This window comes from Bos indicus, chromosome 10 (assembly GCF_029378745.1).
Source record: "Bos indicus isolate NIAB-ARS_2022 breed Sahiwal x Tharparkar chromosome 10, NIAB-ARS_B.indTharparkar_mat_pri_1.0, whole genome shotgun sequence".
In the NCBI taxonomy this organism is placed as follows: Eukaryota; Metazoa; Chordata; class Mammalia; order Artiodactyla; family Bovidae; genus Bos; species Bos indicus.
In genome coordinates this window covers 43,757,184-43,776,796 of record NC_091769.1, presented here as the reverse complement: position 1 = coordinate 43,776,796, position 19,613 = coordinate 43,757,184, and the positions used below count along the sequence as shown (strand labels likewise).

General features: G+C 43.0%; 1 protein-coding gene across 12 annotated transcripts in view; it reads left to right on the top strand.

The window, feature by feature from the left end:
- The first annotated feature begins 13,134 nt into the window (after positions 1-13,134).
- Positions 13,135-19,613, top strand: part of TRIM9 (tripartite motif containing 9) — a 118,967-nt gene continuing 112,488 nt past the window's right edge. For 7 of the 12 annotated variants that reach the window (XM_070797407.1, XM_070797408.1, XM_070797404.1 and 4 more), the window contains exon 1: positions 13,136-14,151. In XM_070797407.1, coding sequence (XP_070653508.1) covers positions 13,330-14,151 — 822 coding nt within the window. In that variant the 5' untranslated portion in view covers positions 13,136-13,329. Of the gene's footprint in view, positions 14,152-19,613 lie in introns of all 12 variants that reach the window. The other 5 variants (XM_070797402.1, XM_070797399.1, XM_070797400.1 and 2 more) reach the window with 2 other exon arrangements.

The following is a 19,613-nucleotide window of genomic DNA, read 5'->3' as shown; positions in this document are numbered from 1 at the left end:
TCTGCATATCTGAGGTTATTGATATTTCTCCCGGCAATCTTGATTCCAGCTTGTGTTTCTACCAGTCTAGCGTTTCTCATGATGTACTCTGCATATAAGTTAAATAAGCAGGGTGACAATGTACAGCCTTGACGTACTCCTTTTCCTATTTGGAACCAGTCTGTTGTTCCATGTCCAGTTCTAACTGTTGTTTCCTGACCTGCATACAGATTTCTCAAGAGGCAGGTCAGGTGGTCTGCTACTTCCATCTCTTTCAGAATTTTCCACAGTTTATTGTGATCCACACAGTCAAAGACTTTGGCATAGTCAATAAAGCAGAAATAGATGTTTTTCTGGAACTCTCTTGCTTTTTTGCTGATCCAGCGGATGTTGGCAATTTGATCTCTGGTTCCTCTGCCTTTTCTAAAACCAGCTTGAACATCAGGAAGTTCACGGTTCACGTATTGCTGAAGCCTGGCTTGGAGAATTTTGAGCATTACTTTACTAGCGTGTGAGATGAGTGCAATTGTGTGGTAGTTCAAGCATTCTTTGGCATTGCCTTTCTTTGGGATTGGAATGAAAACTGACCTTTTCTAGTCCTGTGGCCACTGCAGAGTTCCAAATTTGCTGGCATATTGAGTGCAGCACTTTCACAGCACCATCTTTCAGAATTTGAAATAGCTCAACTGGAATTCCATCACTTCCGCTAGCTTTGTTCGTAGTGATGCTTTCTAAGGCCCACTTGACTTCACATTCCAGGATGTCTGGCTCTAGGTCAGTGGTCACACCATCGTGATTATCTGGGTCATGAAGATCTTTTTTGTACAGTTCTTCTGTGTATTCTTGCCACCTCTACTTAATATCTTCTGCTTCTGTTAGGTCCATTCCATTTCTGTCCTTTATCAAGCCCATCTTTGCATGAAATGTTCCCTTGGTATCTCTAATTTTCTTGAAGAGATCTCTAGTCTTTCCCATTCTGTTGTTTTCCTCTATTTCTTTGCATTGATCGCTGAGGAAGGCTTTCTTATCTCTTCTTGCTATTCTTTGGAACTCTGCATTCAGATGCTATATCTTTCCTTTTCTCCTTTGCTTTTCGCTTCTCTTCTTTTCACAGCTATTTGTAAGGCCTCCTCAGACAGCCATTTTGCTTTTTTGCATTTCATTTCCACGGGGATGGTCTTGATCCCTGTCTCCTGTACAATGTCATGAACCTCATTCCATAGTTCATCATGCACTCTATCAGATCTAGGCCCTTCAATCTATTTCTCACTTCCACTGTATAATCATAAGGGATTTGATTTAGGTCATACCTGAATGGTCTAGTGGTTTTCCCTACTTTCTTCAATTTAAGTCTGAATTTGGTAATAAGGAGTTCATGATCTGAGCCACAGTCAGCTCCTGGTCTTGTTTTTGTTGACTGTATAGAGCTTCTCCATCTTTGGCTGCAAAGAATATAATCAATCTGATTTCGGTGTTGACCATCTGGTGATGTCCATGTGCAGAGTCTTCTCTTGTGTTGTTGAAAGAGGGTGTTTGCTATGACCAGTGCATTTTCTTGACAAAACTCTATTAGTCTTTGCCCTGCTTCATTCCGTTTTCCAAGGCCAAATTTGCCTGTTACTCCAGGTGTTTCTTGACTTCCTACTTTTGCATTCCAGTCCCCTATAATGAAAAGGACATCTTTTTTGGGTGTTAGTTCTAAAAGGTCTTGTAGGCCTTCATAGAACCGTTCAACTTCAGCTTCTTCAGCAGTTACTGGTTGGGGCATAGACTTGGATTACTGATATTGAATGGTTTGCCTTGGAAATGAACAGAGATCATTCTGTCATTTTTGAGATTGCATCCAAGTACTGCATTTCAGACTCTTTTGTTGACCATGATGGCTACTCCATTTCTTCTGAGAGATTCCTGCCCACAGTAGTAGATATAATGGTCATCTGAGTTAAATTCACCCATTCCAGTCCATTTGAGTTCGCTGATTCCTAGAATGTTGATGTTCACTCTTGCCATCTCCTGTTTGACCACTTCCAATTTGCCTTGATTCATGGACCTGACATTCCAGGTTCCTATGCAATGTTGCTCTTTATAGCATCAGACCTTGCTTCTATCACCAGTCACATCCACAGCTGGGTATTCTTTTTGCTTTGGCTCCATCCCTTCATTCTTTCTGGACTTATTTCTCCACTGATCTCCAGTAGCATATTGGGCACCTACGGACCTGGGGAGTTCCTCTTTCAGTATCCTATCATTTTGCCTTTTCATACTGTTCATGGGGTTCTCAAGGCAAGAATACTGAAGTGGTTTGCCATTCTCTTCTCCAGTGGACCACATTCTGTCAGATCTCTCCACCATGACCCGCCCGTCTTGGGTTGCCTCACGGGCATGGCTAGTTTCATTGAGTTAGACAAGGCTGTGGTCTGTGTGATTAGATTGACTAGTTTTCTGCGAGTATGGTTTCAGTGTGTCTGCCCTCTGATGCCCTCTTGCAACACCTACTGTCTTATTTGGGTTTCTCTTACCTTGGTTGTGGGGTATCTCTTCATGGCTGCTCCAGCAAAGTGCAGCCACTGCTCCTACTCAGATAAACAATTAAAGGAAATCAGAAAAATGATGTATGTACAAAACGATGCATAAACAAAGATAGAAACTAAAGAAGAACCAACTGAAGTTTGAAATTAGGTAATAAAAAAGGAATAATGGGCCTAACTTCACAAAAAAATGAAGGGGTAAGTGACAATTTCATGAGATGAGGCTTCCCTTCATTCCCTACTTATGCACACAAAATGGTTATTTTGGTTTGGAAGCACATCTGGAGACATGAATTTAAGTGCAAATATTTTATTTAGGGGATGAAACTAAGAAACACTGTTAAGGAAATGAAGTAAGGAGACAAGAAGCTACCCACTAAAGGGTGAATTTTTAAGCCACTTTGGGCAGGTAGGGCTTCCTTGATAGTTCAGTTGGTAAAGAATCCTCCTGCAATGCAGGAGACACCGTTTCGATTCCTAGGTTGGGAAGATCCCCTGGAGAAGGCAAAGGCTACCCACTTCAGTGTTGTGGCCTGGAGAATTCCATGGACTGTATCATCTACGGGGTCGCAAAGAGTCAGACACGACTGAGTGACTTTCACTTTCACTTGGGCAGGTAAACTGATCCCACTGGCGACCTCTTGGAGACAGTGTGAAGCAAGTCTCAAAATGATCTCAACCAAGAGATGTAAGGAACCTAGATATTTATCCACCAACCCCTCACCCACCCAGCATCACTTGTTGGGGCTGCTTCCAGGGGCATTAATTCCCCAAACTTCCCCTGTGTCTCAGCTGAGCATGTTCCCTTGGCTAGAAAAAATCTCTCAAAAACTCACAGTTTTCTGCACTGTCTCTTCCTAAGGCTATATTCATGACTCGTCTCTGCCTATCTCCTCCATTCATCTCTCTTCACTGCTGTATTAGTCAGGTTAGGCTGTGCTGTGTGACAGTAACACACAACTCTCACTTCTCTGGCTTAACACAGCAAAAGCTAATTTTCCTTGGTTGTTCTTTAGGCAGTGAATCACCAATTCTGACAGCTGTTTTCTGTATGCAGATTCAGTGATCCAGGCAGCTCTGATCCATGGTTCAATAATATCTCAACACATTTTCCATAACTTTGTGTGGGAGCTTTTCATGAACTCAGTCTGGAAGTCACACATTTCACTTCTGCACATATGTCTTTGGCCAACAAAGTCTTGCCTAAAAACAAAAAGTTTCATATTCTCCCCTATATCCAGGAAGGTATTGCTAAGCACTGGTAACATCTGCTCCCCCAGACAAGTTCCCTGAAACTAGCTTCCATATAACTGTATTGGCTAATCTGGCCTCTAGTGCACTTCATGACCTTTCTGTTTAGCACCGTCAATTAACATACTCAGTCTTTCAGTTTCCCAAATTCAAAATCCTAACAGAAGAATTCCTATACCCTATATTCTCCTATATTGGTCCTCCAGCATTACCAAAAGTGGTAACAGCTAAATGTAAAAGAAATTGTGAATGACTTCTGACTTTGAGGCTTAAAAAGAGAAGAGCTTGGGGCAGTTTAGGTGTTTACAGTTTAGGTGTTTACAAACACCTAAAGAAAAATTCTATGGACAAGTTAATTTTCCTAGCAAACTATCTGCTTCTTAAAGACAGGGGTAAAATATTTGAAAACTTATAGAAGGTAGAGAAATTATCCAGGAAGACACCTCCAGAGAACATCACAGGGAACAATGGCATTAGAACTGTATTAAGCACTTAGGAGAAAGTATTAATAGCTCTGATTTCTAATTAGGATACAGTAAATGATATAAAGTCAGACCAACACTGTAACAGCATATGTAAAGTAGAACTCCAAAACTTAAGATCAGAAACATGAGATTTTTTTTTTAACTCTGGCATGTAATAATGAAGACTAGATAGGAGAAAGGGAATTCCAAGTAATAGTGCTCACATTCCTTCAGAAATTATTTTGAACTTCTTCTAAGAATTATTTTTTAGATATTTTTCAAGTTATAACACATGCTTGTTATAAAAAGTGAAATAACCTAGAACAGTATATAAAGACTAAGCTAGCATCTCTCCTTTCCTCACTTTTCGAACTTTTTAACTTTATTGATGTTTTTAACTTCAATAGATGTTTCCATAAGCTTATTTATAATCTTTATTTAAAATTAATTGACCATACCTATGAATCTATTTCTAAACTCTATTGTTTCATTGATATATATTTATATCCTTAAGCCATTAACACAACAGTTAATTACTGTAGCTTCATAGTAAGTCTTAAAATCAGTTAATATAAATCTTCAAGTTGTATCTTTTTCAAAATATTTTTGGCTGTTCTAACTTCTTTATACCTTCAAGTAGATTTTACAATCAGCTTGTCAGTCTCTTACCCCAAAAAATTTCTACTGAAAATTTTCATTGGAATTGCATTGACACTATAGATCAATTTGGGGTAAACTGGCATCTTAACAATATTGAATCTGCCAACCTATGAACATGGTGTATCTCACCATTTATTAAAGTTGCTTTTAATTTCTCTCTGAAATGTTTTGTAGTTGTCAGTGTATAGATTTATACATTTCAAAAGTCAAATTCATGATTTTTGATGCTGTTATAAATAGTATAGTTTTAATATCAATTACTAATTGTGCACTGCTAATATATAGAGAAAAGGAGTCCATCAAGGCTGTATATTGTCACCCTGCTTATTTAACTTATATGCAGAGTACATCATGAGAAACGCTGGACTGGAAGAAACACAAGCTGGAATCAAGATTGCCAGGAGAAATATCAGTAACCTCAGATATGCAGATGACACCACCCTTATGGCAGAAAGTGAAGAGGAACTCAAAAGCCTCTTGATGAAAGTGAAAGTGGAGAGTGAAAAAGTTGGCTTAAAGCTCAACATTCAGAAAACGAAGATCATGGCATCCGGTCCCATCACTTCATGGGAAATAGATGGGGAAACAGTGGAAACAGTTCAGACTTTATTTTTCTGGGCTCCAAAATCACTGCAGATGGTGACTGCAGCCATGAAATTAAAAGACGCTTACTCCTTGGAAGGAAAGTTATGACCAACCTAGATAGTATTTTCAAAAGCAGAGACATTACTTGCCAACAAAGGTCCGTCTAGTGAAGGCTATGGTTTTTCCTGTGGTCATGTATGGATGTGAGAGTTGGACTGTGAAGAAGGCTGAGCGCCAAAGAATTGATGCTTTTGAACTGTGGTGTTGGAGAAGACTCTTGAGAGTCCCTTGGACTGCAAGGATGTCCAACCAGTCCATTCTGAAGGAGATCAGCCCTGGGATTTCTTTGGAAGGAATGATGCTAAAGCTGAAACTCCAGTACTTTGGCCACCTCATGTGAAGAGTTGACTCATTAGAAAAGACTCTGATGCTGGGAGGGATTGGGGGCAGGAGGAGAAGGGGACGACAGAGGATGAGATGGCTGGATGGCATCACTGACTCAATGGACGTGAGTCTGAGTGAACTCCGGGAGTTGGTATGGACAGGGAGGCCTGGCGTGCTGCAATTCATGGGGTAGCAAAGAGTCGGACACGACTGAGCGACTGAACTGAACTGAACTGAACTGAATATATAGAGATACAACTGATTTTTTGTATGATCAATGAGTTCTCTTCATTCTGGCTGAAGAGAATATGAATGATACCTGGTTCTGTGTGTGCTCTGAGAATTGTTTACATTACAACTCCAATAATTGCTCTTCCTCAGAAGTTGTCATTGCCCACCTGGTAGAGATTCACCCTGTACATACACATAGGGTATCCAAACACCAAGCAAATCCCCATTCAGATTCCTTGAAACTTTGTCTAGCTCTTTCCTCTCTCCAAATTCTAGCTTCCTTCACCTTCTTAAAAATTGAATCTCTTGTCTTCTCAACTCAGGGAGATTGATGGGCTTTGTTAGAATTCCTCCTCCTTATGTCAATCTGGAACTTACAATCTGGTAGAAAGCCTGATTGAAGGTAAGGCTTACCTCTTTGTTTTCCTTCTCTCAGGAATTATAGTCCTACACTGTCTGTTATCTGAGGTCAGACCATAGTTGATTCCTATAGTTAATCCTGCTTTTTAGGCATTTATGGAGGGAGGATTATTCTCATATGGCCAAAAGAGGGAATTTTGCCCCTGTAACTAAGGATTGATAACTCTAGAACAGAATGTGGGGAGAAGAGAGAATTCTTTCTCCTCTGAGTATTCATTCTTTAGAATCAGAGACTTTTGTGTTAATAATCAAGCACTGTAGTCAAAAGTCAGAGAAGGCAGTGGCACGCCACTCCAGTACTCTTGCCTGGAAAATCCCATGGACGGAGGAGCCTGGTGGGCTGCAGTCCATGTGGGGTTGCTAAGAGTCGAACACAACTGAGAGACATCACTTTCACTTTTCACTTTCATCCTTTGAAGAAGGAAATGGCAACCCACTCCAGTGTTCTTGCCTGGAGAATCCCAGGGACAGGGGAGCCTGGTGGCCTACCATCTCTGGGGTCGCACAGAGTCAGACACGACTGAAGAGACTTAGCAGCAGCAGCAGCAGTAGTCAAAAGTAAACTGGAAAGCACCTAAATTTTTCATTGAAAAACCTTTGTCTTAAAAAAAATGGAAAAGCCACTAGTTCAGCTTAATTTTCTTGACTTATCGCTAAGGAACATCATTTGGGTGAAGAATTTAGTAAGTTTCAGAGGCATTTTACACAAATGAGAACATCTACAGTCAACCCTATCAATCCTTGTGCTTCAGGGCATGGGCTGATCACCAGCTGGAAGAGCGAAGATATTCCCTATACTACTTCTATAGCATCAACTACATTCAGGTCTTTATTTCCTTTAAACACAATTCAACGGAGGGCTGTAAGTATATTATGGCCAAATACTGCAACATGAGGGGAAATATATATAATATTTTAGAGAAAAAAATTCAAGAAAATGATAAATTATCAGGGAAGGTAAGCAGAATAAGCATGTGTGTTCATTGCTCAGTTGTGTCTGACTCTTTCAAATCTGTGAACTGTAGTCCGCCAGTTTCCTCTGTCCATGGAATTTTCCAGGCAAGAATACTAAAGTGGGTTGCCATTTGCTTCTCCAGGGAGAATAAGCATAGAAAAATTTTTTTTAAAGGTCATTTTTGGTATCTATTACACACAGGGCCTGACAGAGAGTTAAGCTCAGCATTTGTTGAATGAATGAATGAACAAAGAAAGAAAGAAATCCTAGCCTCACCAATATTTGACCTTTAGTACTTTGCTTATCATCAATTTACTCATCTTTAAAATGGGGATATTTATACCCATCTCTTCTTGTTATCACAGAGATCGAAGTAGATAATATATGTAAATAAATTAACTCACTGATGTGAGTTAATCAATCACTGAGTCAGTAATATATTTGTAGTATATATTTGTAATGTATTCGTAAATTCTTTTGTGTTTGTGCTGTTGAATAAGAATTTTCTTTTCCTTTCTACTCAAATTACTGACTGTTCATTCTGAATCTTGTCTCAAATGTTGTTTCTCTCTTACCTTTTCTTAAACAAAGATTTCCAATTTAAAAATAAGCCATCAGTTATTAACTCACTGCCTGGAACAGCATGAAAATTTAAAAAATGATAGTCATTTAAATCTCCTGGGTTTGACTAAGCTAGTCCTGACCAAATAGACCTAACAAATCATTGATACATAATCAATATTTCTAGCAATGAAATCTTGATATATTTCAAGTATATCTCTCACAGGTCTGAAGACTGGGAAGTACAAGATCAAGGTATTGGCAAATTTGGTAACTGGTGAAGATCTGCTTCCTCACCAGATGGGAGAGGGCAAGGGAGCTCTCTTGGGCTACTTTTTTAAGAGCACTATTGGAGAAGGAAGTGGCAACCTACTCCAGTATTCTTGCCTGGAGAATCCCAGGGACAGAGGAGCCTAGTGGGCTGCCGTCTGTGGGGTCCCACAGAGTCAGACACAACTGAAGCGACTTAGCAGCAGCAGCAGCAGCAGCAATCCCATTCATGAAGGCTCTACCAAGGGCCACACCCCTGGATACCATCATCTGAGATACATTCAATCCATAGCAAATGGTGATCTGTGATAAGAAAGTTCAAACTCATAAAAAGAATAACAGCTGCTTACCTTGAAATGTCAGAAGCACTGGGCTAAGGCTGCTACAATTTACCAAATCCATATAAAAGTCATTTGAAGGGCTGTTAATTATGCATGGCACTAACACTCCTTTTTGCCTTTCTTTGGGATTGAAATGAAAACTGACCTTTTCCAGTCCTGTGGCCACTGCTGAGTTTTCCAAATTTGCTGGCATACTGAGTGCAGCACTTTCACAGCATCATCTTTCAGGATTTGAAATAGCTCAACTGGAATTCCATCACCTCCAGTAGCTTTGTTCATAGTGATGCTTCCTAAAGCCCACTTGACTTCACATTCCAGGAAGTCTGGATCTAGATGAGTGATCACACCATCGTGATTATCTGGGTCATGAAGATCTTTTTTGTACAGTTCTTCTGTGTATTCTGCCATCTCTTCTTAATATCTTCTGCTTCTGTTCGGTCCATACCATTTCTGTCCTTTATTGAGCCCATCTTTGCATGAAATGTTCCCTTGGTATCTCTAATTTTCTTGAAGAGATCTCTAGTCTTTCCCATTCTGTTGTTTTCCTCTATTTCTTTGCATTGATCGCTAAGGAAGGCTTTCTTATCTCTTCTTGCTATTCTTTGGAACTCTGCTTTCAGATGCTTATATCTTTCCTTTTCTCCTTTGCTTTTTGCTTCTCTTCTTTTCACAGCTATTTGTAAGGCCTCCTCAGACAGCCATTTTGCTTTTTTGCATTTCTTTTTCATGGGGATGGTCTTGATCCCTGTCTCCTGTATAATGTCATGAACCTCATTCCATAGTTCATCATGCACTCTATCTATCAGATCTAGGCTCTTAAATCTATTTCTCACTTCCACTGTATAATCATAAGGGATTTGATTTAGGTCATACCTGAATGGTCTAGTGGTTTTCCCTACTTTCTTCAATTTAAGTCTGAATTTGGTAATAAGGAGTTCATGATCTGAGCCACAGTCAGCTCCTGGTCTTGTTTTTGTTGACTGTATAGAGCTTCTCCATCTTTGGCTGCAAAGAATATAATCAATCTGACTTCGGTGTTGACCATCTGGTGATGTCCATGTGCAGAGTCTTCTCTTGTGTTGTTGGAAGAGGGTGTTTGCTATGACCAGTACATTTTCTTGGCAAAACTCTATTAATCTTTGCCCTGCTTCATTCCATATTCCAAGGCCAAATTTGCCTGTTACTCCAGGTGTTTCTTGATTTCCTACTTTTGCATTCCAGTCCCCTATAATGAAAAGGACGTCTTTTTTGGGTGTTAGTTCTAAAAGGTCTTGTAGGTCTTCATAGAACCATTCAACTTCAGCTTCTTTAGCATTACTGATTGGGGCATAGATGTGGATTACTGTGATATTTCATTCCAATCCCAAAGAAAGGCAATGCCAAAGAATGCTCAAGATACTGCACAATTGCACTCATCTCACATGCTAGTAAAGTAATCCTCAAAATTCTCCAAGCCAGGCTTCAGCAATACATGAACCATGAACTTCCTGATGTTCAAGCTGGTTTTAGAAAAGGCAGAGAAACCAGAGATAAAATCGCCAACATCCTCTGGATCAGCAAAAAAGCAAAAAAGAGAGTTCCAGAAAAACATCTATTTCTGCTTTATTGACTATGCCAAAGCCTTTGACTGTGTGGATCACAATAAACTGTGGAAAATTCTGAAAGAGATGGGAATACCAGACCACCTGACCTGCCTCTTGAGAAATTTGTATGCAGGTCAGGAAGCAACAGTTAGAACTGGACATGGAACAACAGCCTGGTTCGAAATAGGAAAAGGTACGTCAAGCCTGTGTATTGTCACCCTGCTTATTTAACTTATATGCAGAGTACATCATGAGAAACGCTGGACTGGAAGAAACACAAGCTGGAATCAAGATTGCTGGGAGAAAAATCAATAACCTCAGATATGCAGATGACACCACCCTTATGGCAGAAAGTGAAGAGGAACTCAAAAGCCTCTTGATGAAAGTGAAAGTGGAGAGTGAAAAAGTTGGCTTAAAGCTCAACATTCAGAAAACGAAGATCATGGCATCCAGTCCCATCACTTCATGGGAAATAGATGGGGAAACAGTGGAAACAGTGTCAGACTATTTTTGGGGGCTCCAAAATCACTGCAGATGGTGACTGCAGCCATGAAATTAAAAGACGCTTACTCCTTGGAAGGAAAGTTATGACCAAGCTAGATAGCATTTTCAAAAGCAGAGACATTACTTTGCCAACAAAAGTCCGTCTAGTGAAGGCTATGGTTTTTCCTGTGGTCATGTATGGATGTGAGAGTTGGACTGTGAAGAAGGCTGAGCACTGAAGAATTGATGCTTTTGAACTGTGGTGTTGGAGAAGACTCTTGAGAGTCCCTTGGACTGCAAGGATGTCCAACCAGTCCATTCTGAAGGAGATCAGCCCTGGGATTTCTTTGGAAGGAATGATGCTAAAGCTGAAACTCCAGTACTTTGGCCACCTCATGTGAAGAGTTGACTCATTAGAAAAGACTCTGATGCTGGGAGGGATTTGGGGCAAGAGGAGAAGGGGACGACAGAGGATGAGATGGCTGGATGGCATCACTGACTCAATGGACGTGAGTCTGAGCGAACTCCAGGAGTTGGTGATGGACAGGGAGGCCTGGCGTGCTGCAATTCATGGGGTCACAAAGAGTCGGACACAACTGAGCGACTGAACTGAACTGAACTGAACTATTTGTTATTAGCAAATTCTCTTGGAACTTATGAATTAGATGTATCCTGCAAATAGATGATGTTCCAAACTCACATGAAAACTTTCAATTTCTGTAAACAGAGTAAGTAGGCCTTTGGATGCTCTGGACTCAACTAATTAAAAGCTAAAAATAAATCACATAGAAATCAACTATACTCCAATTAAAAAATCACATAGCATTTGTAGTTAACATAACTTTAAATAACAATGAGAACTTTTCCCCCCCAAAACAATGATCAGGTGCTGTTTTTACTGCAATTGAAGAAAGGTGTTGGAAAGATAACCTAGTTTATTGGACTATTTCCCCATGAGCAGGATTATAAAAACTCCTCTTCCCCCCACCCCCCAACCCCCACCCCTGGCACAGTAGAGTGGTTTAAATGAGCTACAATCAAGCGATCTTTTTGGAAGATGGAAAATTGGAAGATTTGTTAAAACTTGGAAAGAAATTTTGTCATTTACTTCACGAATCATTCAGCAAAAGGCAGCCATGTGCAACTTGAAATAAGTTACTACCTCAGAATATCACCATGTCACTTAACCTAAAGGTGGATTTGGGGGTGTTTTTGGATTTTTTTATTTTTTATTTTTTTGTCCTCCATCATCAAATCAGTAGTTTTGCAAGCAAGGGACAGGACCAGTTATCTCCAGCGATGACTGGGGAGAGAGAGAAGAGTGATTAATATTTAAGGACTGACACTAGAACTACCCTGCCCCCACCCCCTATCACCATCATCTCATGCACTTCATTAGAAGAAACAGGAAGAACCCACCATCCTGGAAGCTGTGGTAGACGCTATTTGGTGTCACACACTTGAGACTCTGCATTGACACAGTGATCCATTTACTGAACTGTGGGCACTCAGAATTAAGCAACCCAATCCTGCCTCAACTGAACCAAAGATTCTGCTGCTCTTGAGGAATCTCAGCCAGGTGCTGACAGCCTGGTGAGAGGACAGCTTTGAGGGAACGGGGACTGAAGTGGGGATATAAGGACACTTTCACATCACACGGTAAGAAGCCTCTGGGCCGAGTTTGTACTGAAAGCGTGAAATGAAGGGGGCATAGATTTTAACTAGTATACTGAGCTTTACGTGAGTCCCTAGTTTAAGTCACACTGCAACACTAGGAAATCGATATTGTCAGTCCACTTTTAGACAGCAGGAACTGGGACAGAAAGAAGACAAAGAGTTGACTCCTGCCAGGGCTCACGGCCTGCACCATCGGGTCCCCGGAAGCTGGAATGCAGGGACCGGCTTCTGCGGGTTTCTGAGCTGGGGAGAAAGTCCCCGCTGCGGTACAGAAACCGAGGTCTGGGTGAGGCGCCAGCAGCGGAAGGAGAAGGGCCGTCTCCTCTGTGGTGCAGCACTCGCCGAGGGGAGGTCGGCGCGGAGACCAGAGCTGAAAGCCAAACGCAAACGCCGGCGATAGCCATCAACCCCTCTGTCAGCCCCCTCGCTGCGAGGAGGGGTTTCTCACGCTCAGTTCTCGGGAGACTGAGCCGGAGGTCGGAAGGAAGCGGGGCGAGGGATGAGTCATCCCGCCCAATTCCTCCTTCCCGGTCCCTTCGCCTCCGCATGCCGGCAGCCTCCCGATATCATGCAGCCGGGCATGAAGACTCCCCGCATCCTCAGAATCCTCCACCAAACCCCCTGTGACCTGCAGAGGAGAGGAGAAGGATGGGGCATATGGCCAATGAGAGCTTCGCTCTCTCGCTTTCCGTCCAATCGGCCGCTGTTTACAGGCTGGGGCGGGACTAGGGGGCGAGGAGGGGGCGGTCCCAGGCTGGCTCTGGGCTCCGAGGTTCGGTGGCTCACAGAGAGAGCGCCTCGCAGGGAGTCGGCGCCTAAGCGACGCGGGAAGGCGCCACTGCCAAAACCACCGCCGCCACTGCTGGCCAAGGTGCTGGACACGACAGGCCAGCCGGCCACCTCGTCAGCTCAGGCGCCCGTTGCAGCCGCAGCTGCTTCGCTCCCAGCCGGGTCCCCATGGAAGAGATGGAAGAAGAGTTAAAATGCCCAGTATGCGGCTCCTTCTATCGCGAGCCGATCATCTTACCCTGCTCTCACAATATATGTCAGGCGTGCGCCCGCAACATCCTGGTACAGACCCCGGAGTCAGAGTCCCCCCAGAGCCGACGGGCCTCGGGCTCCGGAGTCTCTGATTATGACTATCTGGATCTGGACAAGATGAGCCTGTACAGCGAGGCGGACAGCGGCTATGGCTCCTACGGGGGGTTCGCCAGCGCCCCTACTACACCATGCCAGAAGTCCCCCAACGGCGTCCGTGTGTTCCCCCCGGCTATGCCGCCACCGGCCACCCACCTGTCACCGGCCTTGGCCTCTGTGCCCCGCAACTCCTGTATCACCTGCCCCCAGTGCCACCGCAGCCTCATCTTGGATGACCGGGGGCTCCGCGGCTTCCCCAAGAACCGCGTCCTGGAAGGGGTAATTGACCGCTACCAGCAGAGCAAAGCGGCTGCCCTTAAATGCCAGCTCTGCGAGAAGGCACCCAAGGAAGCCACCGTCATGTGTGAACAGTGCGATGTCTTCTACTGTGACCCGTGCCGCCTGCGCTGCCACCCGCCCCGGGGTCCTCTGGCCAAGCATCGCCTGGTACCCCCGGCGCAGGGCCGCGTGAGCCGGCGGCTAAGCCCACGAAAGGTTTCCACTTGCACAGACCACGAGCTGGAGAACCACAGCATGTACTGCGTGCAGTGCAAGATGCCCGTGTGCTACCAGTGCTTGGAGGAGGGCAAACACTCCAGCCACGAAGTCAAGGCTCTAGGGGCCATGTGGAAACTGCACAAGGTAAGTCCTAAGAAAACCCACCCCTAACTCCCCGCGCCTCCGATCCTCCAGTTTTGCAGCAGATGACACCCCCCCCCCCCTCTCTTTTCCGCACAGTGCATCCCAACGGGGGCGCAATGCAGGTGCCTCCGATATCTGCTTCCCCCGTCTGGTGCATTGCAGGAAGCGCAGGGGAACCTTAAACGGCTCACAGGGGAGTTGAACCTCTCCAGAGAGTTGTTTCGGGGATGTGTAGAGCGGGTCTCCCGGAGCACTCTGCCTGCGAGCCAGACGCAGGGCGCCCCCTCCCCGCCGCAGACGTGCAACTCTGGGCCGCCACCAGCGAGTGGGAAAGCGATGCGTTACTGGGCCGACCCGCGGCTTATTCTCAGGGCCGCCAGGGACGCTCCAGGGCAGAGCCGGTGTGGGGCTCCGGCCGTGATCCCCGGGGAGGAGGTGGGGGCCGTTGGGTGGCGCGGACCACTGGGTGCGGAGCTGCTGAATAGGCTGGCGCCTGGAGTCGCGGCGTGGGCGGGGAACACGCTGGGAGCGGAATACTGATTAGTAGGCACTGGCCCAAACCCAACGTCCGCGCTGGAAGGACGCGGATCCGGGTGCTTTGCGCTCAGGAGGTGTATGAGTGGGGAGTAGGGTGAAAGAAGTAAGAAAAAATAAAATAAAATCCTGTAGTCGCCATGGCAACACGGCCAGAGGCTGAGGCCCTGACCCTCGCGGAGAGGACGTGGGCTGGAGGAGCAGGACTGGAGGTTTCTGCGCGGTCGCGGCCTGAAAACTAGGCAGGTGCATCTTGCAGTTTCTCAGGGTAACCCCTCCTATTGACCACCTACGCACCCGTTTGTCCAGAATGCAACCGTTTTCCTTTATCAGTAGTTGTCTGTGCAAACTTTGAAACACCTGTTACCAAATTTATCTTTCTGATGTCTTTTGGTGGTACTGCTGCCAAAGCTAGCCTCAAGAACAGGGCCTTTAACCACTTGTTAGGTCATGCCACTCCCCTGTTCAAAGTCCTTCCGTTGCCCCCACGTTTCTTATTCCTTAGGAAGGTCCGCCAGGACCTCACATGACCTGTTTCCTTTGGCCTCACCGACCTTATTTCCTCCCACTTCCTCTGCTTGAGCCAGCTGTCCCTCTTGCTGTTCCTCCACAAACACCAGGCCCCCCTGACCCCAGGGCCTATGCATCTGATATTCCTTCAGCTCCAGACCAAATACCCTGTATCTTAATAGTTCATTCTCTTGCCTCCTTCAGATCATTACTCAGATCTCACCGTTGCAGTGAGACCTTTCTGATTCCTTTAGTTCCCTCTCTGCTTTATTTTTTCCCAGTAGTACTTACCACTAACTGGCATGCTATATATTTTAATTAACATGCTACTTTTGTGTTTATCTATTGCTCCCCAACACACACACACACAAATAAGCTTCAGGGGGAAAGAGATCTTTATAATGTTGCCCACACTGATTAGGCAGAAGGGAACCACTCTTGAGATGTACATGAATCTGACTTTTACTTTTTTTAAAAATCCACTTAGTCGGGGGTGCAAAGGTCAAGGCAGGGGTTCAGGACTGTTATAGGGAGGTTTTCTTTACACCATTGAGTTGCAAGCTCAAGAATGAGGCAGGGCAGTAAAGATGGTCTTCAGGCATCAGCTGTCAGCCCCCCAACTCAGGGTTTCTTGGCACTCCCTGGAGACCAGAAAAGCTAGCCTTTGAGAAAGGCCCTCAGGTTAAGGGGAGAAATATTGATAATTTATTTAAAGCAAGAAAAAATAAAGCATCACCATTTTCAGCAGTCAGGGAGCTCAACTCAGTATTGATTGAATGGGATCCACATTTACAGTTATTTATGTTCTCCCATATAGCCTACTGAACTGTATTAGTACTGATGGAGACAACTCAGCACAAATTTGAGCTCCGCCCCACTCCAGGCACATGCCACTTTTTAAACATTTCAATTTAAGTTGTTTAAATGATGTTTAATTTTGAAAGTTTTAAAAACTTTAATTCATGGCCAATTTTTTCTTCCTGTTATGATTTCACTCCTAAACTGCTAACTATAGCCTACGTTGAATTGCCCTACAAATTACCATATCATTGGGGCTAAGAAATTAATCACCCTGTCTGGGAAAAAGGACTTATAGGCATACACTAATTAGGATGGTCAAACTACAGCATTATTTTTCTGTGAAGAAGAACCTATACTTTATCCATTAAGACCAAAGGCAGCCTTTAAATCTCCATCAAGCCCCATGTAGATTTAAAATGTTAAATCAAAACCAGAATTGAAAGAGACACATGTACTCCAACGTTCATCACAGCACTGTTTATAATAGCTAGGACATGGAAGCAACCTAGATGTCCATCAGCAGACAAATGGATAAGAAAGTGGTGGTACATATACACAATGGAATATTACTCAGCCATTAAAAAGAATACATTTGAATCAGTTCTAATGAGGTGGATGAAACTGGAGCCTATTATACAGAGTGAAGTAAGCTGGATAGAAAAACACCAATACAATTTACTAATGCATATATATGGAATTTAGAAAGATAGTAACGATACCCTATATGCAAGACAGCAAAAGAGACACAGTGTAGAACAGTCTTTTGGACTCTGTGGGAGAGGGTGAGGGTGGGATGATTTGGGAGAATGGCATTGAAACATGTATATTATCATATGTGAAATGGATCGCCAGTCCAGGTTCAATGCATGAGACAGGGTGCTCAGGGCTGGTGCACTGGGATGACCCAGAGGGATGGGATGGGGAGGGAGGTAGGAGGGGGGTTCAAGATGGGGAATACACGTACATCTGTGGCAGATTTATGTCAATGTATGGCAAAACCACTACAATATTGTAAAGTAATTAGCCTCCAATTAAAATAAATAGATTTAAATTTTTAAAAAAAAGAAATGTTAAATCATTTGTTTTATCAGTAATGGAAGCTGTGAGTAGACACTGTGGTGTAGATAGAGTTGACATTTGGATGTTTGCTAAAAAACAATAATGTAAAGCCCTTAAGACATGACATAAGTAGACTAGGAAGGGAATATTGGTTCATTTAAAAATATTTTCTTCTCTGATCTTTTGTATATTTCTTCAAAATAGTAAATACAGTTTTTTTTCTGCCAATATCACAGTGATTAAACTGCCAAGAAATATAAGGCAGGAGGATGACAGATTTTAACATTCATTTATCAACTGTTAGATGAACAACAAACATTATTCCCTCACCATGTCTGCTTAATAAGATAGTTAATGTGTTAACATTCGATTTTCTCATATAGTCTATCTTCCATCATCACAAAAAACTCATGAGCCAGAATTCCTAAGTCCTTCAGAATATAGGAGAGCAAAGAACTATACTAAGTAGTTCTCCCAAAGTTGGACAGTTAGTTATCAACACAGGTTATCACTAGATCTGAAAGTTTTCATTAATATTTAGTCATTTCCAGTGATAAAACTGTGTGAATAAGTGTTTCCCTCAGGAAACAAGACAAAATGGCTGAAGTTTATCTTTTAAGTACTTTTAAAAACAACTGGTTGAAACTCATTAGTTGTCAATTGACTAAATTGATTTACTTTTCAGATATCTATGGTCTTCAAAATCCATGAAAAATAATAATAAAGGAAGTGTCCTTGTAGGAAAAATATCTGGTGACATTTTTTATTTAGTGTCAGTACTTACTCTATTCCTTATCTAACTTAGGTTGGTATAAAGAAATGCTGTGCACACAAAACAAAATTTTGTAGGTACTTTAATATAGGCAATTGTAACCATTATTATTACTTTATAATTTTAGCAATTCATATTTCTAAATCTAACATTATTCTTGAATTTCTGATGTATTTTATCAATCAATGAATCAGTAATATATTTGTAAATTCTTTCGTGTTTTTACTATTGAGCAAGAATTTTCTTTTCCTTTCTACCCTAATCACTGTTCATTCTCAGTCTTGTCTCAAATGTTATTTCTCTCTTAGCTTCTTTTTCTTAAATAAAGATGTGTAATTTAAGCATTTTAAAATAAACCATCAGTTATTATGCATTCATCTTCAAGGCATTCTGGGAAAGAAATACCTGCTTTGTAGTGTGGTGGCATCTCATCAAATATTTTCATGATAAATGTGTTATTTAATGTAACTAAAGGCAATGGCACCCCACTCCAGTACTCTTGCCTGGAAAATCCCATGGACGGAGGAACCTGGTGGGCTGCAGTCCATGGGGTCGCTAAGAGTTGGACACGACTGAGCGACTTCACTTTCGCTTTTCACTTTCATGCATTGGAAAAGGAAATGGCAACCCACTCCAGTGTTCTTGCCTGGAGAATCCCAGGGACAGGGGAGCCTGGTGGGCGCCGTCTATGGGGTCGCACAGAGTCGGACACAACTGAAGTGACTTAGCAGCAGCAGTAGCAGCAGCAGCAAAGTGGTGTTCAGTTAGATATATACATCAGCAGTAAACACAGAATAACCTAGATGTTCCTATGGTAAATGCAACGGGTAACATACGTCCATGTTCTTAAATTTTTTAAAATTTACTTCATGTATAATGAGAACATTCTGTGAGCAACTTAAACATTCTTACAAGTATTAAGGAGAATGTTACAGAGGAATAAATTGTTTCTCATTGTACTGAGGCAAAAACAGAAAGAACTAGATGAAGTTCTGGCTTCCAGAGCTGATTTTTCCGCTTACCTGCTGGTAACTTTAGGCAAATCTATAACCTCTCTGTGCTTCCCACCCATAGAATGTAAAGCAACTAAAACTGTATTTATGACAGTATTTTGAAAAAATAATTATAATGTTTGTAAGTTAGTAATTTCATTTTGCCAAAATAGAAAGTTTTTGCATAAAACAGAAGTTATTGTCTCATTAGTCAACTGTTGTTGTGTATGTGTTTATGTGTTAGTCATCAAGTTGTGTCCCATTCTTTGCGACGCCATGGACTGTAACCCGCCAGGCTCCTCTGTCCATGTAATTCTCCAGGCAAGAATACTGGAGTGGGTAGCCATTCCCTTCTCCAAGGGATCTTCCCTGACCCAGGGACTGAAGCCAGGTCTCCCTCATTGCAGGAATATTCCTTACCATCTGAGCCACCAGGGAAGCTCTGAGCTATTACTGCATAGAAATCCTATCCCCCAACTTGAGATACATTGTTTGCTCCTTAAAGAGCACAGGGTGCAGTGTAAAGACGGAGAAGGCAATGGCACCTCACTCCAGTACTCTTGCCTAGAAAATCCCATGGACGGAGGAGCCTGGTAGGCTGCAGTCCATGGGGTCGCTGAGGGTCAGACACGACTGAACAACTTCACTTTCACTTTTCACTTTCATGCATCGGAGAAGGAAATGGCAACCCACTCCAGTGTTCTTGCCCGGAGAATCCCAGGGATGGGGGAGCCTGGTGGGCTGCCATCTATGGGGTCGCACAGAGTTGGACACGACTGAAGTGACTTAGCAGC